The sequence below is a fragment of the Trachemys scripta genome, chromosome 2 (genome assembly GCF_013100865.1).
Source record: "Trachemys scripta elegans isolate TJP31775 chromosome 2, CAS_Tse_1.0, whole genome shotgun sequence".
Taxonomy (NCBI): Eukaryota; Metazoa; Chordata; order Testudines; family Emydidae; genus Trachemys; species Trachemys scripta.
The window spans coordinates 61,049,489-61,074,267 of NC_048299.1; the positions used below are offsets into that span (position 1 = coordinate 61,049,489).

Sequence of the window (24,779 nt, forward strand, 5' to 3'; positions counted from 1 at the left end):
AGTCCACGAAAGCTTATGCTCTAATAAATCTGTTAGTCTCTAAGGTGCCACAAGTACTCCTGTTCTTTTTATTTTAAATGTCACTCCTGTCCATTCCACTTTTGTCTTACAGACCAAGCATTCAAAATGAAGCCTCTGGTTGTGCACACAAAATTTCGAGTAGAGAATGTGTTTTGTGCACTATTGTGTGTGCATACACAGGATGTACATCCACTTAGACCAGGACACTGCACTCAAATGTGTGTGAATAGAGCCCCAAATTGTGGGGGGTGCGGGGAATTTGTTTTCTAGTTTTTGAGTCTCTAAGATACACCCCGTTTATGTTTTCAATCTTTTCTCCAACCATGAAGGCTAGGAGAATTTTAACAGACGCTGGTATTTTCATGTTCTCTCTTGATTCCAGCAGCAGGTGCTTCAGACAAACAAATATCCCACCTACTACTAAAAGATCTGCAATAAAAATCACAAGAGGCTGCAATACCAAGATCATTACATCTGTACAGAGTCCCACTGTCATCAACCAAATTCTCTATAGGTTCAGGGGTTCCACTCCCCCACCCACACACACCTCTCCATGGGGAGCCAAATGCAAGATCAAAGCCTAAAAATCTAATGATTAAAACTCTTTGTCCAGACTATATCATCCTAATTTAGCATCTTATCTTTTGCCTACAAAATGTATATGCAGGACTCCAGTGAATCATTTATGATTGAACACCAGCAGCACTGTTAAATGAACCTAATTCCTTAGTTCAATTCCCCTCTCCCAGACTAGTTTTCCTTTCTCCTGCAAAATGGTATTAAAGACAAACCCCCTTTATTGGTAATGTATATAAGCATTTGGATGTGAAGTTAGAATTTTAGACTAAAAACACATGGCTATAAAAACACTTGGTAGTTTCTCTTGCTATTGCAGTCCAAGTCAAGTACTTACCGACAACTACACAGCAGCTAATAAACCAATTTTCTCTCCCCCACTCCCAAAACCCCCAAAGAATCCTATACTTTTGGATTTGTCATTAGACATCCAGACGATAATGGGAATTTAGGTCACATTATCTTTTATCCCATTAACTTGTGTGGAAGACATTCAAGTTGTTAAAGAATCAACTGATAAGGATTCAAGAATGCAGTTCTTTCCCAGCTGAGACTTCACTGGAAACAGTAGTCTGAGCTCTAGCTTCAACAAGAAAAAAACTGGACAGTATTTCTGCCTCAGTCAGTGAACTGAAAAGTAAAGGGCAGTATTTAAAGGAGTCAGTCAAAGTTGTATTGGAAAAATCATCAATGCTAATTATAATAAAGACTACAGTTTATGAAGTCTAAATACATACATTGGTTTACCGTCATATTTGCAGAAGTCAATTACATAAATAAGTGAAATTTATTACTACCTTTCCAAAAACGGCAAACAAGCAGTCTGAATTTGTGTGTTCAAGTTATATTTCAATGAGGTTTTTGATATTAAATTGAAAGTAACACCTCGCTTTGCTACTAAGATTTAATTGATATCAACACCAATTCCTTTAGGCTTACTTCAAACTTCAAAAACAATTTCATCTGAAAATAAAAAGGATGAGATTTTTCAAAGCAATGCAAGAGATTCAGCTAAACATCTTCCATTAACACCTGCACTGCTTTGAAATACCCAATGAGGCTGGTCCTGTGAGATGTTCTGTAAGGCAAACCACTGTCCCTTCATGAGGCTCATTGCAAGATGAAGCCCTTAGTGTTTAGCACAACACTACAGCTAAATAATCAAATCCTGAGCACCCATTCTGCAAACTGTTCAGTGTAGGTGGACCCATAGGCCCTCATTGAGCAACACTAACAAACAATTCAAGAAGAATGTGGATAAATTGGAGAGGGTTCAGAGAAGAACCATGAGAACGATCAGGCCTTTTAGTGAAAAACTTAAGGAGTTCAATCTATTTAGTTTAACAAAGAAAAAGTTAAGGGGTGACTTGATTAAATACCTACATGAGGAACAAAAATTGGATAATGGGCTCTTCAGTCTAGCAGACAAAGGTACAAGATCCAATGGCTGGAAATTGAAGATAGACAAATACAGTCTCAAAATACAACTGGGGTTGACAACTTTCCAATCACACAAAACCGAACACCCTTGCCCTGTCCCTTCCCCACCCCTTCCCTGAGAGCCTGCCCCTGCCCTTTCTCCGAGGTCCCACCCCTCCTCCGAGCCCCCGCTCTCCTCACTCCATCCCCCCTCCCTCTGTTGCTTGCTCTCGCTCATTTTCACAAGGCTGGGGCAGAGGGTTGCAGTGTAGGAGGGGGTGAGGGCTCCATCTGTGGGTGCGGGCCCCAGGATGGAGCCAGAAATGAGGAGTTCAGGGTACAGGAGGGGGCTCCAGGCTGGGGAAAGCGGTTGGGATTCGGGCTCTGGGGTGGGGCTGGGGATGAGGGGTTTGAGCTTTAGGAGGGGGCTATGAGCTGAAACCAAGGAGTTTGGAGGGGGATCAGGGCTGGTTCAGGGGGTTGGAGTGTGGGCTCCCTGAGGGAGTTTGGGTGTGGGAAGGGGCTCAGGGCTGGGGAAAGGGAGTGATTAGATGGTTTTCTAAAATATATGGTCTAGTTCAAAACAGGAACCAATTCAGGGAAGTCCGATGGCCTGTGTTATATAAGAGATCAGACCAGATGATCACAATCACTTTCAGTCTTTATAATCCAGAAATATATGAACTTCTGAGGATGAGGGTCCACACACGCAGAACAGCTTGCGAGATCAGAGCCTTAAAACCCAATTCAGCACATATGTTAATATCATGCTTAATTCCCACTGCTGTCAATGGGACTTAAGCATCTACTTAAGTGTTTTGCTGAATTGGGGCCTTCAATGAGTGCACATACTACCTGTGTATGCTTACATGAGAGGTGGAAGGTACTCTTTTCCTGGTGTAGTTGAGTATACATTTCTTGGTCTTTGGTGATATTTGGATACCAGTGACACTAACACCTTAAATGATTTCAGTGTTAACAAACCTTGTAATTTTATTCTGATATTTAGTGTTTTCATTAATGTCCCTGCCTCCTGGAGTCATGCATTTGTGAAAATCTCGGGTTTCATTAAAAAAAAAAAAAAAAAAAAACTAGCCCTCAGTCATTAGCAAAAAACTTGGAAAAAAAAAATCCAAAAAAGCACAAAAAGCAAAAGAAAAAGAGTACAAAAATGTTTTTTTAAAAAAAAAAAAAAAAAACATGATTTTTTTTAAGCCAATCTCATGATTTTGGGGGGGTCTGACTCATGAGTTTTGGATGCTTGGGACTGGCAATACTGTGATGTATAGTTTGATTTTAAAGGGCACAAATGGGAGCTGGGTGCCCATCTGCCCTAAATGTGCCTTTGAAAATCTCTCCTTTACTGAGTTTTTGATGATATGCATAAAAAGACAGAATAAAACACTCTGTCTGAAGAAAGAAATTAGGTTTCTTTTCATCCTGAAATTCATACGTTATCACCTCCGTTACTTTAGACTAGTTTAGGTTTCATGCCAAAGAATACACCTTTTTAAAAAACACAAGGTGGTAAACTTTTTTTAAAATGCAGACTTAGAGCAAAACAAAAATATATCCAGAGAAACTCTATGCAAAGTTACAAAATGGTTTATTCTTTTTTCAGTTTTGCACTAAGTAGTTTACCCTTTTTTTCTAATTGAACCCAGTCATTAGAAAAACAAAAGGATAAGCCAAGCTATTTTACTATTGTTTTCACAGTTATGATTATTATTTCTGGGGCTTGCCATGCATCGTGTCAAAGAGCATTATTTATGCATATTATTCTAGTAAGAACATACATGTTGATGTGTAGTAAAACATACTTTGCTCACTTTGCTTAGTACTACAGTAGAGCAACATATGAGAACAAAATGAGTTAAATTTACTCTGTCCATGGCATGCTGGAATTGGGGGAATGCAATTCACACCAACCTTGACTCAAAGGGCAAGCTGCAACCAAAAAAAGGCAATTCACAAGTGCCTCCAGGAAAGAGCAGACTGTTGGGAATGCAGCTTTACCAAGCACAAGGGTTGTGATGAATCAATCACTCTGACAGATCTCTTGGCTCCATCTCTTTCCTAGTGAGCTCCACCCATTTTATGGACTGCAATGACCAGCTTCAGGCCTCCAAGTGGAGCTGGGCAATTTGTGCCTCCAGACCAGTGGTTCTCAAAGTTTTGTACTGGTGACCCCCTCCACGTAGCAAGCCTCTGAGTGCGACCCCCCCCCTTATAAATTAAAAGCACTTTTAAATATATTTAACACTATTATAAATTCTGGAGGCAAAGCGGGGTTTGGGGTGGAGGCTGACAGCTCACAACCCCCCATGTAATAACCTCGTGACCCCGTGACGGGTCCCGATTCCCAGTTTGAGAACCCCTGGTCCAGATGGACTTTTACTACTGGGGTCCAGTCTGGTTCTTCTGCTAGTTAAAGCAAACTGTGCCTTTGGGTAGGGGCAGAAGAGAAAGTGTTAGTAGCAACTTCAAAAAGTGGTTTTAGGTAATTTGATATAACCAAGGAAGGGTTAAATGACTACAAAATAAAATAAAAACACCATTTTTCTTTCATTACATAGGTTGACCAAAAAGCTTCTGAAACCAAAATTAAACCCTGTATTCCCTTCAACTCCAAATACTCCCACTCCCATCCTCTAATAAACAGTGACCAAACTGATTTAAATGAAATCTGTAAAAGAATTTGTTCTTGGAAAGAAATGGCATGTTTGAGCCCAAAGCAAACTAAAACCACCAAGTTATAAACCTCTCAAAGAGAAGGTTTATAATGGAAATACCAACAGACCTTTAACTATAGTGGTGCTGTTAGGGGCCAACATATAAATAATTTTAGTTTTTGTGGTCACCTCACCGTAAATTAGATACAGTGCTAGTAGAAACAGTAGGGTTCTGATTCAGTAAACAGTAAAGACCAAGAGTGCATGTTTGTATTTTAAGACAAGCATAGCATAGATATGACATTGGCTCTGAAATGAAGTCTATAAGGGGTTGTTGGATAAAAAAAAAATTTAGGTAAGCAAGCCATGTTCTCAATTCTTGAGAGCCTGTAAAGTAACAGCTCCTTAACAAGCTCTGTTGCCTACTGTTTCAATCTTCTAGGAATCCTTTAAGCAAGTTACCAAAAAATGCTCCATTCAACCTTTGTATAATTGTCTCTTTAAAAAATTCAATGCGTGCACGCACAGTATGAAGCACAATTACTCATACTGGACACAAGCAATTCCTGAATACAACATATACGTGAGCACATTCTGCAAAAAAGGAGCACGTGATGGCTATACAATGCCACATTAGAGTCACTTGCTTCATTACTCAGTTTACACTGGTGCTTGTTACATCATTAATAAATGGCTTGGCATATCCTAGTTTGTCTCAGTGGAAGAGTGATGCACTTAGAGGATCATATATTCTCATGATGGCATGGGGAAGTCAGAACTCTCTCTCTCTCTAAGGCAGCCTCATCTCCTATGCCCTTGACAAGATGGGTGGGAGAGGTAACCAGTGGTACCACCAGCACACCCCATTTAAGTTTTCATATGGGAGAGAGTGGGAGCTCTAAGTTACAGCCAGGATTCAAGCAGAGGCTATCCAAGAGGATACCCTGATTCAGTGAATGTTCTTAGTTCGCTCATCCCTGCCGCCTTCCTAGTCAGGACAGCCCAAAGAGTGATACTTACAGCAGATTTACTCTGATACCAGATCACCCTCAGAACCCTCTGCTGAGATGTATCCTGGGCTGAATGTATCCCAAAGAAAATCAGATGTAGGCACTGTTAACCAGAGCCTTACTAACTCATTATTCCACCAAGCTGGTAATATTCACACATTCTCTCAGCAGACCCTTAAGAGTGCTACAGTGAGTTCAACAGTTTCACAAAATATACTAAGATTTACTACTCTACCCAGAAGGATTACAAAATAAACACTGAATTACATTTAAACTAAAGACAAGATTGTGCCCCAGTACAATGCAGCTACACTGAATAAAACCCCTCCCACTCTGTCCACACAGGGCTTACTCAAAGAGTATGTCTACACTGCAGCTGGGAGCATGTTGCCCAGCTCGGGTGAGCAGACGTGCACTAGCTCTACTCTGGCTAACATGCTAAAATCAGCAAGGTAACCAGAGTAGGAGGGGCAAGAGCTCAGGCTAGGTGCCGGAGTATAAACCCTCCCAGACCCCTGGGTGTGTACTGAAGTGGCTACACCCAGCTATACTGCTATTTCTAGAGTGCTTGCTCAATCAGCGCTACCGTGTGACTGTCTACTCAAGCTGGGAAACACTGTCCCAGCTGCAGTGTAAACATACCCAAAAATGCAGCTGGGATGAGGGAGTGGCAGGTACTGCACACCCAATACCCCTCAAGCAAGAAGACAGGGAGAAGGTGGAGCCATGCCACTGCTTCTCTACATGCCAGCCACATGGGAAGCACAAGAGAGGCAGGAGAAACTGCACTCTGAAGAGGAAGGGACACAAATTACTCCTCCCATGCTGTCCTCTTGCTTCTGGGAAGAGGAAGTTTTCACTGAGTCACGATTTTTTCCTGGGGTTTTGAAGCAACACACCATCCCATATTCAAGGTAGAGTTCAAAGCTCAATCTGATCTTAAATAAACAGTGTACATTTTAAGATACAAAATCCTCAGCCTTTACTTTGTTGCGTGTTAATTTAAGTCTCCCAGTCACCAGTGCAAGTTAGCAAGAGTCTACTGTGATAATTGTATTTTTTCTTGAATGCCTCATTCGTTAGAGATACAGAAAGACTATCTAATTTTTACTAAAAGTTTGGTTCTCTCCAGTAGCCAGAACTCTGCTTAACTTGAGGTGTGTGTATATCTTTTAGTGAAGATGTAATAAGTAGTGTGTCATCACAAAAGTGACCGTATCTGCCAAGAAATGCCTTTGCTAGGGAGCATGACACACTTACGATTGTAAATAGCTTAACCATTACTAGCTTGCTTCTGAATTCCTCCCCCTCCACCCCCATCTAAATTCCACGAAAAGCTGGTTTCTACTCAAAATTTCTTATGCATGTTGTCTAGCCAGATGATGGTTTTATGGTGATGGTGGTGCTTTTGTTCTCTTTGTTGTGAAATATTTGAAATATTAATCTGACAAGATTTACCGGTTGCAAGTATGAAAAATAATACTTTTTCCTCCTTCTGGAAAAAAGTCTACATTTTTTCCAGCATATTCCATCTCAAATGCCTTGTTTAGAAACTCCAAATGTATTTCACTCAGTTGTCTCCAAATTCATCACTTGTGTTTTTGACTCTTGGCAATTTTAGTAACAGTAGGCAAATAACTGAGTTATTCAGTGCAAGTCTTCAGAAACCAGTAAAGCTTATGAATTAACACAGCTAACCCTTCATGCATCCAGATTAATCCAAGCTTCAAATTACATGTTCAGTCCTGATATGCAATTAATTTAAAAAAAATTAAAAATAGGTCATAGGTGCAACCTTGCCAACTATTTACGTCATATACACTCACAATCCAAAAATATTGCCAGAACAAGATAAAGTCAAAAGAAGGCTTCTTCAATATCTGTGGGTTTGCAAACATAGTTGTTGTGACCAGACATACCCAACAACTGTGGTTTTTCATGAAGCAGAGGAAGTATACAGAAACTGAAAACAACATGACAGCAAGAATGCATGTTATCTTTGACAACACTCAAATCATCATATTGTGTGGGTTACCCAATAACCAGGGTCTTACAACAAAGTACAGAATCCAGCAAGCCATATCTTTTAAACAAAAAAACCACAAAACTAAACATCAGATATCTCATTGGCAAGAATATTGCAGCTAAACATTAACAGAAAAAGAAAGGTTTGCCGACATTCTACTCAACTTAAAGGGCCATCCTCAAATAATTTATGTCAGTTTTTTTTTAAAACACCTAAAGGGTTTAATAAAACTTTATACAATGTTTTCACACTTTTTTTCCCCCCATTTTTCCCATTTCAGTGGAGATATTTTTATTTTAACATTCCCCTGGAGTACTGAAAAGCCAAACACAACTGCACTGTGCTGAGAACCAGAAACAGAAACTTGAAGCCAAACAAACTAGTTTTAGGGCATGGTTTTCAAAAGCACTCAAGGTTGGCCTAACTCTGCTCCATTGAAGCCAATAGTAAAATTCCCTTTTATTCGTCTTAGGAGCAGAGTTAAGCCCATGCTGGGTGTGCTTTATAAAATCCCACAGTCAGTGTCCAAGCTAAGTGAACTACAAGGATTAACGAAGCAATGTAAAAAATGCAAAGTTTTTTTTTTCTCCCCAATTTTAAGAGTTAAGATCTCAGGTCAAACTTCTAACGCAGCAAACCATTTTGCTTTCATTTCAGTTTTATATTATACTTGGCATGGAGGAATCTTAGTTACCACAATAATCCTCTTTTAACCCAGGAATGGAGTTAAATGAATCTTCCTTATTCTCTGTGTCTCTATGCTTCCTCTCCACCAGACCAAATATTACTTGTCAGACTGTGCCAACCTTGGCATATATCTTATAGTCACATCTCATGAGCAGTACAGGGCTATGCAGTTTCATTTGGTTATGCACTTACATTTAATGCAAAGTAGTGGTACTTCTATCTAAATTTGTTCCTCTTCCAATCAATCAAGTTAATCCAGAGCTTCCACATAGTTTCAAGTAATCCAAGATCAATCCTTTCAAGGAGAATGACCCAAGATGCTGAATCAATGAAAAACTGACACGATTAATGTAGATTCTGCTACAAACTGTACTACTTTCACAATTTATTTTTCTTCTTTTTTTTAAATAAAGAGGGATTGCTTCTGTTAGAACATTTTCCCTTTTTATCAGCCCTGCTTAAAAAGAGAAAAGTAAAAACAGAGAGGCGTCCTCCATTATAGGGCTAGTAGTCTCAACAAACAAATTGGCTTCTTGCACAGTCACTTGGAATCAGCTGTGTTTTCAAATCTCCTTTCTTGCCCAACCAGCTTCATAGTTTTAAGAATAAATGGAAAGAAAATCCTAATGCAAACATCATTCAGATGGGACTCAACAGTAGGTTCAGTTTCAGACCTATTGATCTTGACTAAATCCATTTAAAAGATCAATAAGTGACATTTTCAGAAGTGAGCTTCAAAGCCCCTACTCTGCAAGATATTCTGTGTTGGTGGACCCCTGCACCTTCAATTTTATTTTATTTTTTAAAATAGCAGAAGATTTCAGTGGGGCTGCACACAGGCACAGGAGTCCACCCCACTGCAGAGCAGCTAACAGGATTGGAGTATTTAGGAAGCAAGACACTGAGGTACAATAGTCTCATGGATGTCAATGGGACTACTAGTGTACCTAAAAGCAGACATGTGCTTAAGTACCTTCCTGAATCAGGGTCAAAGTTTGCAAATGCAATTTAAGATGTTAATGCAGATTGTCTTGTTGAACAAGTGGTTATACATATGAAAGTGCACTTGTTAATTTAAAGTCTGTTTTGAGGCATCTTTGAAAACATCCAATGGGTGTTCTCAGTCAGTTACAGCAATTGCTTTTAGTTGAGAAAAAGATTCTGACTACATTATTATTGTATGCTAGATGAAACACAAAAATCTAGTATACTTTTCTTTAAACAAGAGGCTTCATTAAAAAAAATTCCCCATAACATTTAAAAATAAAAAAGAATGAACAGTTGTATATAGCTTCACAGCAGCCTTTGCATTCCAGAGGCACCAACCTATACCACCTGCATCCCCTTAAAAGTTAAAGCACTTATAAAAGGCCAATCACCAAAATAAATTTAAAAGAAATAAGGTTTTCCCTTGGGATTATGATAAACTAGAGTTTGAATTTCTGTAGCCTTTTTCTCACTTTGTGTATCACAAAGCACTTCACTAAGGGGTGAGTTAGACACTGGCATTGAAGCGACTGTAGACAAACAGAGCAGCCATTAGAAATTTAGTAACAGCTCACATATTAGAACCAGTTTTATTGAGAAAAGAAATGAATGTTGAGCATAATTCCAGGGTTATCCCCTACTCTTTTCAAAGGGTGCCATGGGGATCATTAACTTCCATCTGGACAGTTTTCCTTTAACTGTTTTTGAACACTATTTGTGAAAACACAATAGAATTGTAGAAAATAGGAAAAGATCTATTAGATCATGTAACCCATCCTCTTGCCAGTTAAATATTTTTCCCTACAGAATACTTTCTAGTGCTTTGCCCAGTCTATTTTTAAGCATATCAAGAGGATTGGCTTCTACCTCCCATCCCTCCTTTGAAAAGCATTCCATAATCTATTAAGAACATTTTAAAGAAGTTTTTCCTGGTGTATTCAGCCTACATTTTTCCTTTAAATAAATAATGATAATATTTCTAGCCCATTATAGCTAGTTCTATTCCACTGGACCACCTCAATGATTCCCTTCTCTCCTTATCATTTACACCTTCAAATATATGAAGATTAACACTTTCCTCTGAACACCTGTGACTTCTTGGCCAAAAAACAAAGTTACTATTATAGCCACATTATATGTTCAACTTAAATAAATCAATCCCTCCATCCCCATTTTTCTCCCCACCCCACTTCTTTTTTAACATATTGATACAGACTTTATTTACCCATTCCCAATCTTCTAATACCTCTCCAGTTCTCCATAATATGTAAAACCAGAAAACAAAAGTCGAGTAAATTTGTTATCCAAATTCTTTTGCAGCATATTGTTCAAGACTGTTGGTATTTATACTGGAAGTTTATAAATTTTCATGTGTTCAATAACTTGCATTTTATAAATAGCTAGATTTCCAAGATTTTCAATACTTTCTGGTCATCCAGATTGCACCTCCTTACTTCCTACTTCTTGTTAAATAAAGACTTTAGAAATAAATAGTCAGTAATTCAGAAACTTTTAAAATAATTTATAATCTTCAATTTTAGTGGCCCAACTTTCATTCTAATATTTCTTCTTCCTTCACGCCTGCCTGCTCCACTCCCAATTCACCTGTAAATCCCCTTTATATTACCACTTACCTCTTTGATTATCAATAGCTCATTTGGCTTTCAGAATAATATCACAACATTTTGCATACCATCTTTAATATAAACAGTCACATAAAATGATTTATACTGTAGTCTGAACAACAAAAAGCAGCAGTGCAAAAAAACATTGTACGTAGACTATATTAAAGAATTCAGCTATAACACAAATAGGAAGAGAGAAAAACAAGCAGTACAGTCAAGGAAGAAAATAGTGGACAAGACATGAAATGGAAAGGGGAGAGCAGAGAAAGGAGACAGAGAGATGGGAAAGCTCTTCCCGATGTCAGGAGCAGTACAGATTATACTGTTGCCAGCTGTACAAGGGGCAAGGTTTGTGAAGAGGGCTGGAGCAGGTCCATGAGAGTTATAAAACAAGGCATAACCCCAAAAATATCAGTAGTGCAAGAAGTGGAAGTGGGCAGAGGAGCATCTTCTTCCACTTACAATAGGCTTGCCAGTGAGTAAAAGGGTTATAGATCATGATTGGAAAAAAAAAAAATAGTTTTGAAGATGTTCCTTCTTCTGGGTATTGTTCCAAAGATCCTAATAATTAGTTTCTACTCCAAACAGAAACAACACACACACACACACACACCCTCTGAGGAGACAACTGAAGTGCCTCCCCGCTCCACATGCTAGAACAAAGAGAACTGTCTCTCTCATAGCAGAGATGACAAATCCAAAAATTATGGAGTTTAAAGGACCATATGTACACAGTGGCATCAGAAATAGGGCATAGGCACTCAAAAATAATTAGTTTTTAGAAAACAAAAATCCTCATCTCTGGAAGTTTGTCTAACGAAACAAAAGACAACCAGGAGTGTTGTCAAAAACATATTGCTGAACCTTTCTCATTGCATGTACTCAGCTTTCTTTTAACTTGTGCATAATTTTGTTCTGCTTTGAGTCCTCTTAAGGTACACTCTGCTGGCCAGTTTGCTTGTATTAAGCACATCCCTAAGCCATTTATGAAGGCATCAGCTTGCACAACTACTGAACTGGTCAGCTATACTGAGGCAGAGCTGCTTCGGGTAGTGCTAACTTCACTGCAACAAAAGGCTCTTTGCTCTGGCATCCACTGATACAGCACATAATTTAGCAGTTACTGCAATGGTGCAGTCAGCTTTGCTTCGCTTGGGAAAAATACATACTGGATCTTTACTACAGGTGACATTATGGCTAGTATGTTTCCATCACCTGATATAGGATTTGACCATGCTGATCTGCTGCCTTGGATACTATGATCATGCCATCCACTATAAATATTAACTTCTTCTATTTGGCAAAAGCATTATGAAGTCAAAAAGTTCAGATTTCAGATGCTGCAGTAAGAGCACCTTAAATTGTTTAATGGTTAGTAGAAGCTGGTGGAAGGCAAAGAAAAGGGAAATCCACTACATCAGTTTTGGGATGGTTGTGGAAAAAGGAACTCTGCCCTTTTGTGACCATTTTCAGCCTGGAGATGCAAAATGAGCTGTTCCAATATATGGGTGGTTTGCCCCCTTCTTAATCACCAAGTTAGCATGAGAATTGTTCTATACTTCACAGCCCTTTTTAGTCAGCATCAGACCACCATCTTCCACAGATTCTCACAAGAGACATAAAAATGTCATGGCTGCAGTACGTGGTGAAGGAAAACCCATTCAAATCTCATAGACTGACAATATTTCAGACATTCCTGGAGACAGTCTTGCCTACAGCTCTGGGAAGTTAAAAACCAAACAAGCTCACCGATTTTGTTTTTATATACCACCTTTAAGAGACTGCAATACCAAGTATTTTGAGTAGAATGGCTGATGGCTATCTTATCCTGGATTTTTTCACTAGTCTTTAAAATAATTATATTCTTGTATGTTAAAAAAGGTTCACAACACTGATAATGAAACATACATTACTTTTAAAATTATAAAAAATGTTACATGAACATATCAGCTGTAGTTTTAGACACAGCATAAAATATATAATATGCAAACATACTAAATTCAATATTAAAGAAGTATTCCTGTGAGCTGCGAGCCTAAAATATTCTATGAACAGTAAAATCAGAATCCTGTAACTTCATAAAACAAACTATTTTGATTTTGTTCTGTTGTTTCTGATATACATTGAATACTTTCCTTTATATATGATGCAATGGGAGAAGAGTTTATCTGTGGCTTACTGTAGTACAATATCTACTTAATGTTAAATCAGTATTACACCCCAAGGCTACATCTTGCCTCCACTGAAGCCAATGGGGTCAGGATTTTATCCCTGTTGTTAAGGAATAGATTTTGACACCCTGACTCATGATGAGATATCCTACCCTGCGCAAAGCCCCACTGATTTCAAAGGAAGTTAATTTTAATATGCTACATAAATAAGCTTCTTTGTGTGATAATTTGTATTTATAGGAGGCTGTTGTAAAGTTGCCAAACCAAAAATCTTTGCTGAGCCAAAACTGAGCCCAACCAAAAACAGGATCAATTTATTATTAGTCTAATTGTAATAGACATTTATTGGTTTTCATTGTATCCTCATTTGGCATTGAATATTTATATTCATGAACTCATGTCCTGTTTTCATTCACATCAATATAGTGCTGGCAACGACGGTACAAACTTTCTCACATAGACCTGCCAACGATCCTAATCCCCAATGTAAAGTGATTGCCATCTCTAGACAGTATTAATAGTTAAATCTGAATGCAACAGTGGGAATGAAGTATTTTCCAAAGTTAGTTAATACAACACTGTAGCAGGTTTGTGTATTAATTTCCCATTTAGAAAGTCCTGAATCTAGGCTATAAGTGTGTATAACAGTGATACTCAGACTGAGGCTCTCAAGCTGCAATTTGCTCTTTAATGTATCTCCTGTGGCTCTTTGCAGCACATGATGATATTAGAACACTGTGTGATTTAATTATTAACCACTCTAAGTTATTAACCAATAAGGATGCCTTTACTATGTCATTAACCCAGGGATCTCAAACTGGAATCACCACGAGGGCCACATGAGGACTAGTACATTGGCCTGAGGGCCGCATCACTGCCACCTTTGCATATAAAGGTACAAAAGCCCCCCCCACCCCTTCCATGAGGCCCCACTCCTACCCCCACCTCTTCCTACCCCTTCCCTGCCCTCATTCCAACCCCTTCCCCAAAGTCCCCACTCCAACTCTGCCCCCTCCCTGCCCCACTCCAACCCCTTCCCCAAATCCCCGCCCCGGCCCCGCCTCTTCTCCGCCTCCTCCCCTGAGCGCATGGCTCCCCGCTCCTCCTCCTCCCTCCTGGAAAGTGCTAAACACTGCCAAACAGTGCCTGGAGGTAGGCAGAGGAGTGGGGACGCGGCACGCTGGGGGGAGGGGGAGGAAAGCAGCCCACAGGAAATAACTCCAGGGGGCGGGGGGAGTCACAGGGAGCTTGGTGGGCCACAGGACATAACCCCGCGGGCCGCATGTTTGAGACCCCTGCATTAACCACTTGTAGTTGAAAATAAAATAATATTTGGTCAGTCATTCTGCTGTGAACATAGTACATGTAAATTCATTTTCATTTTCTCTCTCTCCAATTATACACACACACACACACACACACACTCTCTCTCCCTGACTGCCCAATTATTATTATTATATCAACTACAATATATAGTACTATAGTAAATGAAACAATGAATTCACAGTACTGTGGCTCTTTTGGGTAATGTTGATTGCCAATGTGGCTCCTGAACCACTGAGATCTGCGTATAACTGGTGTACAACATGCCAGTTTCACACCAACCAAGAAAGGGTGTCACTACTCCAGGGAATTCTAGGTCTGTCCTGAAATAAGCCTTATAAGAGAGTAAAAAATGCAAATAAACTGTCAAATTAATGTTGAATACATATGACCTCCAGTTTGCATTTCATTTGGAACCACCAATCTCATATACTGGAGGCCAGCACTTTCTCCATGAACTCTACAGCCCAAACGATTTCCAAAAGATTATTTGGAATGTAAACATATGCTTTCACAAAACAGACAAATATTAACTTCCATTAGAAACAGCATTACTCTGGGCACCAGTGGAACCATCTGTCAACAATGCCCTGTAAATGTACAGGTACACGGATGATTGTTCATGTCTCTTGCCTGCCATCTCCAACCCCCACACCACTGCATTTCAAAACAACACAAGGCCTGTATATTTCTAGGGGAATTACTGTACTTCTGTTGGTCATTAGACCAATATTAAATAATGCAATCAAGATATACAGTAATTCCTCCTTTTATGACTTACTGCTTAATGTTATGTTTTATTACTGAATGCTTTATCTTTTTAATTCTTCTAATGCGGCACTTAACACAGAACATACCCTGCAATTGTCCATTTTCATTTGGTTTAGTGTACAGTTAATGTTATCTTTATCTACTAGAAAGCTAAATATTGATTTCCCTTCCCCTCAAAATGCTAAGTTGCTCATGATATTTTGTATTTTATTGGCATTACAAACTAAGTGAAAGAATTTTTATTCAGATAAGGCAACTATGTCTGTTATTGCTTTAACCAAATCTCCATTTTATATTGCCAAGCAACAAAAAAGCAGCCAATAGTTTGAATGGACTGTTTTAAAATAAATTACCTCAATGAGTTCTGGGTAGAAAGAGAACAGGGAACACTTTCAGAAGATAACCAATCATAGCAGGCAAACAATTTGTGGAATTATACCTGAAGTGGTGTAACAAAGGGAACCACATAAAAGGTCTCAATGCTGCCAAACAGATAAATACGACATACTATGTTTCAATGGTTCTCAATCTGCTTGGGGCCCAGTCAGCACACAGCTGCAGCCCATGTGACATCCTCATGGCCAGACAGGTAGTATATATATATATTGTGTGGATATGACCCACGTTACATAGAGAGCTGCATATACGGCCCATAATGGTAAATAGGTTGAGAACCACTGCTATGTTTAGTAAAAGATGATGCAAAAACAGAAAGAAAAGAAAAAATGTGGTAGAGGGGGATATTTATTCCCAGGCTAACAATTTATCTAATTTTACAAATCGGAAACCGATATTTTGGCTGTGGAGTAAGAACCCTTCCTTCCACATCCTGTCAGCTGATATCTTCTGAGTTTTTCTACCCTCTGTTCACAGAAACAGAGAAAAACGTTGTCCCCCAAACTCCAATTGCGTGGCCAAATTCAGCCTCAATTAGATCTTGAAGGGAATGAAGCTGCACAGAGTAGAAGCAGAATTTGCCCTTGCAGACTCTCTATCATCATGATGATACACAAACTAGAAGAACCCAATTTGAACTTCAGCTCCTAGAGCCAGTTTGCAGGACTCCCAGCTTGGAGAAGTGGGGGGGAAGAAGGAACATCTTTTTACTTGTAAACTGAGAAAGTTTTATCTGAAGTCAGTAAAAGATAATAAATATGAAACCACACAATGCCATTTACACAGTTATTTTTAGAGTAGAACTGCAATTAAACTCTGGATGGCCAAGAATGATTGTCCCAAATATTCAATAAAACTGTCTGGGATTTTTTGTTTTAAATTTCAAGACCGCCTTTGCTATGTTGCAGGTTGTAAAAAATTTAGACAAGAATTAGGCTTTAATAATGATCCGTTAGTGTGATTTTTTTTTAACATCTAACTTTACCCAAGAAAATGGGAAAGACTTGCATATTTTAAAAAGTGTCTCCTGACGCATGCAATACTAAGGTCTAGAGCATCAGCCTCCAACTTCAAGAGTATACAAATATTACATATACACATTCCAATCATTTCCAAACCAGAGACAAGAGAAAGTTTGCTACATCTCACCGTTAGCCATTATGGGATACAGTTAGTATGTTCTACATAAACACTGAAAACATTTGAAAAATCATTTAAAAAAAAATTGTCCTGCCTTTTTATTTTTAAATCATTTAACTGACGCCCTAAACTTTAAGCTAACATTTCCCAAACAGGAAGTTGGGGTTTTTTTTGTTTTGTTGTTTTTGTTTTTTAAGAAGGGGTGTGTGCAAACAGTTTGCTTACTAATAGTGCTGTCCTAGGAAACTTGGGGCAAAAGAAAGAACCATAGTGCTGAGAGAAGGCTCCGTGAGTTCAGATCCAGCCTACAACCACTGCAGCAAAGTGTACAGCTAAGGCTTTAGGTAACGTCACAGGCAGCTTCTTGAAGGCCAGCCGCCTTCCCTCCCTACTCCTGCAGGAGACTCTAACGCTGCTGGCTGTGGAAACACTTGAAATGTACCAGGCTGCAAGATCAGGCAGAAGCCTACAAGCCCAAGCTACCTCTCTCTGCTGCAGCAGCACTCCTCTCAGCCAAGAGAGCACAACAAGTAACATGCCCCAGCCTTTAGAGAGGGCCAAACACCACACTCTGAAGCAACTGTGTGTGCCAGTGCATGTGTTAAGGTAGGCAAGCAGCCCAAGAGCAATAAAAAAAAATTAACGAAACCAAGAAAAATATATCTATACAACTGAACAAACAAAGGATAGGAGGGAAAAAGAAAAAACATTAACAAAAAGGGGTAGCAACTGTGCCAGTTTATGGCACAAAGAGTTGCTCATAGCAATAACAAGAAAGAAAAAAAAAAGGGCAAGGGCAAGAAATGTCTTGTTCAACATACAGGATTATATATTAGCAAAGAGACTTACCACCAGAAACAGGGGCATCCATGAAAACAGCTCCCATTTTTTCAACTGCTTTAGCTATTTCTTTTGAAACGGCAGGGTCAATAGTACTGGAGTCTATTAACAATGAACCTTTCTTCACTTTCCTAAAAAAACAATATCAATAAATAAAATATTTGTAGCTAAGTAGAAACTGCACATGATGACATCTCTGACTGCTGTCACTGGCTAGTAAAGCCAATGCACTCCATGCAAGAAAGTGGCCACAGATCCTCTTCAGAACACAATCTTAAAATCCTAGTGAGTTAGGGTTACCATACGTCCTGATTTTCCCGGACATGTCCAGCTTTTTGGTCAAATCCCTGTCCGGGAGGAAATTCCAAAAAGCCGGATATGTCCGGGAAAATAGGGAGGGGTTGTGGAGCTTGGGTCTGGGCTGGAGCCGCTGGGGCCAGAGCCGGAGCCACTGGGGCCGGCTGTGCTCGGACACCGGCCGGTGCCGCTCAGCCAGGGCCGGGGCCGGGCCACAGCCGCTCGACCGGAACCGGGGCCCGAGCCGCTGGGACCGGGGCTAGGGGTGCTTGGCCGCTGACTGGCACCGCTCACCCAGGGCCGGGGCCGGGGCCGGGGCGGAGCCGCTCGTCCGGAACCAGGGCCTGAGCCGGGCCGGGCTGGAGCTGCTGGGACCGGGGTTGGGGGTGCTCGGCTGCCGGCCGGCACCGCTCGGCCAGGGCCCCAGGGCCCAAGCAGAGCTGGAGTCACTAGGGCCAGAGCCACTTGGCCGGAACCGGGGCCGGCGCCCCAGGGCCCGAGTCGGGCTGGAGACGCCGGGGCCAGAGCCTCTTGGCCGGGGGGCCGGACTCGGCCGCGCCTCCTCGCGCTCCCCCCACCGCCCCAGCCTACCTGCTGCCTGACTGCCTCAGGCTTCCCGCGAACATTTGATTGGCAGGAAGCAGGGGGCGGAGCGTTCAGGGGAAGGGGCGGAGTTGGGGTGGGGCTGCGGCCCCGTGGAGTGTCCTCCTTTTAGCATATTAAAATATGATAACCCTATAGTGAGTGAGACCTGCTAAGGTACCAACATATATACCTGTTCCTCTTGAACTTCATTATACAGGGTTATGGGTTTATTTGGGGTTTTTTGTTTGTTTGTTTGTATGTTTGGTTTGGTTGATAATCCAAAACCAGTCACTTAAAATGGACTAACAGATATACAAAACCCTTATGAACCTGAACAGAAAAAGGATGTTCTGCCTAAACCCTGCTATAACACAAAGGATCAAGACGACTTGCATTGTTTAGGTACAAATTCTATCAAACAAGATTATATATAGTTCTATATGTGGCAGACTTAAAATATGTTTATGCAATGAATAGTAGAGTACTGTATACAGGTATATAAATGCAATTCCCTTCAAACTTTTAAAGTTACATACACAATGGATCTTTTTTCCATAAGCAATTTCTTTCATATAAAAGTATCTGATGAGAATTACCTATTTCTTTCAATGTAGCAACCTCCTTTTATTTACCACCCGAACTTGCGCTAAATAAAAACTATAATTACAAGTTGTAAATCCAGCAGATTGAAATAGGTAAGAGAAATGTGAAGCAACATGGAAAAAAGTTGTGGAGTTGTTAGGTTTTTTCCTACTGGGGTCTGGTATATGTATGTAGCATGGAAAAGTTCATTTTTCATATTGCACCTTTGAAACATACATGAAGTAAAATGCAGATATTACACACAAAATATACCTTTAAATGGCAGCTATCCATATTTGGGTCAAAAATCAAATTCAGACTGCTTCTTCCTCCCCACCCCACACGCAATTCTTGCTCAAACAACCCATAACATTCAGCTCACACAGCACATATTTCCAATTAAAAAAAGGTAATTTAAAGCTATTAGGCAATAAAAACCCATTCTATGATGATATGTTGTATCCAATTTCTATTTAGAGTACAGTACAAATACATTTAATTTTATTTCTGTCTCAATGTGTTACTTCTGTATCAATGCAACATTGTTGCAAGTACACAAACACATCTTGTTGTTTAACATAAATGGTTAAATTTTGCTCTTGGATATACAGATACAAACATTTTTTGACTTCTAGCCCATACTACAACTCCAGACTCAAATATTACCCAACATATGGAGTTCTTGTCCTATTTAACAGAAGAAACAGACTAGAGAGATTACTTTGGATACAGCCTAACAAAAGCCAATTATGAAGATACTATTGGGTTACCTTCCTCCAGGTTCAGAACAAGCCCTCAAATAGGGGACTGATGGAAGTCTGTGCCACCAGACAGAATATAGACCAGAGGTTTTCAAACTGTGGGGCACACTTCTGGTCGGGGGGGGGGACAGGGAGATGGAGGAACATTTGTGGGGCACTAGTAGGGCCCCCCCACACACACACCAGGCTGACAGCAGGAGCCCTGGCCAGCAGCCCCCGGAGGAAACACAACTAAAAATTGTAACTCAACGGGGAGGGCTCAGCTCACAAAGTTTGAAAACCACTGATGTAAACCCACACCTCCTCTGGCAAATGGAAACTTCTGGAGTATGACTAGGACCATTCTTAAGCTCTTGGGATCAATGCTTTCTTGGCAAGAGTGAAGAATCCTTAAATATGGTCAAAGTCCAACCTATTATCAAAAAATGATACAAAAAAATCAACACACAATCTGGCAGTTACTGCTAGTCTCTAGCTTTCCTTTATTGAGTGAGGGAATTGAGAAGGTAGCAGGAGGGAAATTCCAGCAGCTTTTAACTGCTTTCAGGATTTTAGGTTCTCTACAGCTTGAACTCACTATCAGAGTACTCTTAGACCTACTGGCTGCCTTTGACACATGATTAAGTGCTACTTCCACCCACGGAAGGCAGCCACTGTGGAGAGAGTTATGCCCTAAACTCATCAGGTTTCACCTGAACAGGTCCCAAAGCATGGGACAACTATGCTTCTCCAAAGGTTCTAATCTACAGATTCCTTCAGGGCCCTATTCTGTCCTTCCATCTTGCCAGCGATTACGGTAATAGAATGCAGGGAGAAAAGTGTCCCACTCCTCTGCTGAACGGAGAGGGGAGCTCCCCCTCCTCTCTCTGGTTTGGGTAAGGAGTGCTCCCACACAGTTTCTCCTCCTCCTTGCCTAGTGTGGTAAGATTTCTGTCCAATCTGCCCTAACCATACACCAAATCAATATCTATTAAGAGACTCTAAGGCTAGGTCTACACTTCCACTTGGGCCCAGGTACTTGTCTATCTACTGCTAGCACATGCACCCTGTACCTGCACTGAGTGTCCACACATGCTGTGCTTGGCCAGGGTATAATTCACTGACAGGCATATACCCACATCCACGATGTCCCTTTTTGGTAAACAATGTTAGTGCTACCACTTCAGGATCTGTAACCCAGAGTCTTGTGCATCACAGGAGATACTCTGGGAAGTGCTGCTACGGTATGGCACCTTCACACGTCTGGCAATGGCAGTTCCCTCTCACCTCTGCCAAACTGCATGGAAGGCATGGAGCAAGTGTATGATGATGTGGTTCTGCTCCTGCTGGCGGGACAAATGTTCGTGCGGTGCAGTACTAGTTATTGGATGGAATGGACCCAAAACTATTTGAAACACCAAAGACGGCTGACCAAGAAACTGCATGCTTTATGCACTTAATCATTCTTAAATAACTGATTATGTTATGTAAGGTTTTGGGGGGGTGGGCTTCCCACATTCCTTCTTCACAATGTTTTCTGAAACCGGTGCTCACAACACTTCGCTGTTACGAATGAGTACACCCCGGGTGCAAGTGGTGATTGTTTGGGGGTGAGGCAGGATGAGTCATAAAAGCACAGCTCAGTGTCAGATATCTTCAATGTTAATTTAGGTTGGTTTCTTCTGTCTGTATTGTCGCTCAAGTTATCAACAAAAGCGTAAAGACATTTCAGTTAACTTCTCTTCTGTTTTCCATTCCAGTGCTTTGGAGAGCAACAGTTATTTCACAATTTAGTTCACTGTCATGAACCCTGCTTTGGACCCATCTCCTTGTCCTTCCACTCCCCCTCAGAAAGAGGGGGAAACAGATGCAGAATATTGTGCAAGGGGGCAAACAACGATGACTCCTGGGTGGAGTTTGGGTGCTGAACACCGGCTGGGATACAGCCACCGGCTCAGGCTCATCGTTCCACTCCTGCATATTCTGGGGAATTCCCCTGCAAGGGGCTTCAGGTGCCAGTGGAGGGTGTTGTGACAGGTGTCCAGCGTGCTCCTCCCCACCACGAGAGGACAGTGGGTTGGATCCACCACATCAGCAGCATCCTGCTTGGCAGCTGGGGGAGCAGTGGGAGGTGGCAGTGCCTGTTCCTGGAGAGAAGCAATGGTCACAGAGGCGGGCAAGCCCCGAAAGTGTTCTGCCACCAGTTCTAGCAGCTGCGTGAATTCACAATTCTGTTCTCTCTGGGCATACTCCTGTTAACTGTGGTGTGACTCCAGATCCAGGAACCAGTTCATCAGTGTCTCATCCTGCCCAAAGGCCCAATTATCCCTCACCCTAAGGAACTCAAACTGCTCCTGCTCCTTCTGTCAATGCCAATGAGCAGGTCCCCCATGGCCCTTCTTCGTCTGCTATCTCTAGGACATTGCTCCTGCCCTAACCCAGTGGAGTGGGTTGAATTATATTTGATTTCTTCTTTGAAGGAACCTAAGAAACCCGCCTACCCCCATAATATAACTGTGCTGCCAAAGGCCACAATATTGATACTTTTTAGCATCTCAGGAATGCAACTGTTAGTCTCCTTCCTTCTCAGACCACTTTTGCAGCCCATGAGGAAGGCGCTAAGTGTAATAATGGGAATATACCTGCAGTACTATTATTAAAATGCTGTAATGTTTACAGTGCATGGAGGAGCTGGTTGGGTTGAGGTTTAGTTCCTTTCCAGGGGTACATCACCACTTATTTATTTGTTCTTTAAAGGCTGGACACCATTTGGAGAACATAGTACTTTTCAAGGTGCCGAAATGAAAACAGAAAGGTGTACTTCCAGTGCTGTGGAGGGGCTCCAGCCACCTATGTCAGAGAGAAGTTTTTACTAATGGCCACCTGTCTATGTATTTCTGAGTGGAGGGGTTTGGTGAGCTATGAAGGTGAACCAAGCACATTTGCCCTGTCCTTAAACCTGAAGAACCAGTTTGAATTTCAGCTGCATGAAAAATTTGTTGAATTATGCTTATAGGACAGGGAGGCAATCTGAGAGGCAATTGACCATATTCCAAGCTAGTAGACAGTTTCCAGACACAAGAGGAACAGAGAATCACTAAGAATGTTCACCCACCCCCTAGTCAACCCTGCAGCACTAGAAAGAACTGGCCCCGTGTCCAGTGAACAGCACTGAAAAGGGCAGAGAGTCACACTGCAAGTGTATTTTCTTCCCTGAACTTTCTGATTAACACTGCAAGCCTGTCACCTCTCCACTGCTAAAGGACACAGCATTGTGTTTGTGCAACTGCCAGAGAGGATCCTTCACCCACTTCCACTTCACCTGGCTCCTGCAGAGTGATTCAGCACTGGAGAGGCCAGACACCAGGGACTGGGAACGGTCATAAACATATGAAATGGTCATCAGGAGAATGGACCGCTCTGATACTCCTCGGACAACCAAAGTGTGCCCTTTCTGTTTCCAGATCTAACAAGGCCTGCACCAAGTCACCAAATACTCCCATTTCCCTTCTGCAGGCTCCCATTTGGAAAGGAAAAAGGAAAGGAAAGGGGGTAGGACAGAGGAGTGTTTTGGGGTCTTTGACCAGCTATAAGTGTCATAAAATTGTTCTTCTACCCACTCGAACCCTTTACACACACACTCTTTTTCTCTCCAGTTCACACAGCCCAGGGACTATCACTGTTCACGGTGTTGGCAGTGAAATGAAGAGGCATAGGGATTGCTTGTTAATAATCTTTTGTTATAGCTTCTGCTAAATGCATTACAGTAGTTCATAGGATTTCACTGAAATCATTGATTTACAGCTATGTCCTGCTTGGGGACCCTGTTGAGGTGGGGCAGCTTCAGGCGTGCATCACCAGAGTAAGAGGGGAACACGGGGGTATATTGCAATTTACCAGTTTCGGGTTCTGGTTCCTGCAGCGGCACTCAGTCCTCCTCAGGCTCTTCAGGGGAAGGCTTCCTCACCCAGGTCTGCTGGGCAGAATCACACACTTCTTGTCCTTCGGGTCTCCCAGGGCTTCCTCAGCAGTCCCCGCTGCCTTCTTGCCCTGCCCCTCAGTCCCATCGTATGAGGCCAGCGAGTTTGAGAAGGTGGTCGTGAGTCACTTCAGGGTCTGTACTTGGAGCCCTGGGGAGCACCCAGTTTAGCTCATCATAGCATGGGCATGTACTAGGTCCCCTCCTGGAATGATTGTTTGAGTCCATCACCCTCCGGGTACAGGAACCTCAGGTGCTTCCAGAAATCCCAGCACTGGGATGGAGTTTGGTGAATGCCCGACTCTTCCAGCATCTGTGAAATCTTCCAGTAGAGGTGTACATTCCTGCCACTTCAGCTGAAGTTGAGGAGGACAGTGTACTCTGACCACACCTTGATGAGCACACTGGTATGCTCCAGAAATCAAGTGGCAGCTCTTGGAACATGATCCACAATGGTCTGTGCTGATTAACAGAGCAGTTCACCAGAAAACTGTTCTGAAGTGCTCAGCGCTGGCTGCTACTAATGGTGGCAACAGGGGATAAGGGTCTGGCAGCAAAGGGGTCAGTGCATCGTGGGAATGGTCCTGGAGGACTATTGAGACTCATGACCTGGTCATGCCCCTTGCTCCTGTCCATACTGCACTGTAGAACATGTATGGGCCACGCCACAGCAGAGCCGTGTACATACCCACATCCCTCATGCGTGCTAGCTTTCTTGCTGAGCACTCTCCTTCAGGAACCTGCTTCAGGGCTTCAAATGTAGACAATAGGAAGGGGGGAGGGTTATGGCACAACAGTGCACATCTAACCATGTACAGTTGCAAGGGTAGATGTAGCACAGATATCCTATGGACTCTAATATCATCAATATTACACAAGCACTCTTCCTTCAACATGTGTAGAGTAAAGATTCTCCATTCAAGTTAGAATGC

General features: G+C 41.6%; 1 protein-coding gene across 1 annotated transcript in view; it reads right to left on the reverse strand.

Moving 5' to 3' along the window:
- The window catches only part of HIBADH (3-hydroxyisobutyrate dehydrogenase), a 120,677-nt gene that overhangs the window by 73,055 nt on the left and 22,843 nt on the right, over positions 1-24,779 (reverse strand). Inside the window, exon 4 of the mRNA XM_034760693.1 lies at positions 17,674-17,795. Within this exon, the coding sequence (XP_034616584.1) occupies positions 17,674-17,795 (122 nt within the window). The remainder of the gene's footprint in view (positions 1-17,673; positions 17,796-24,779) is intronic.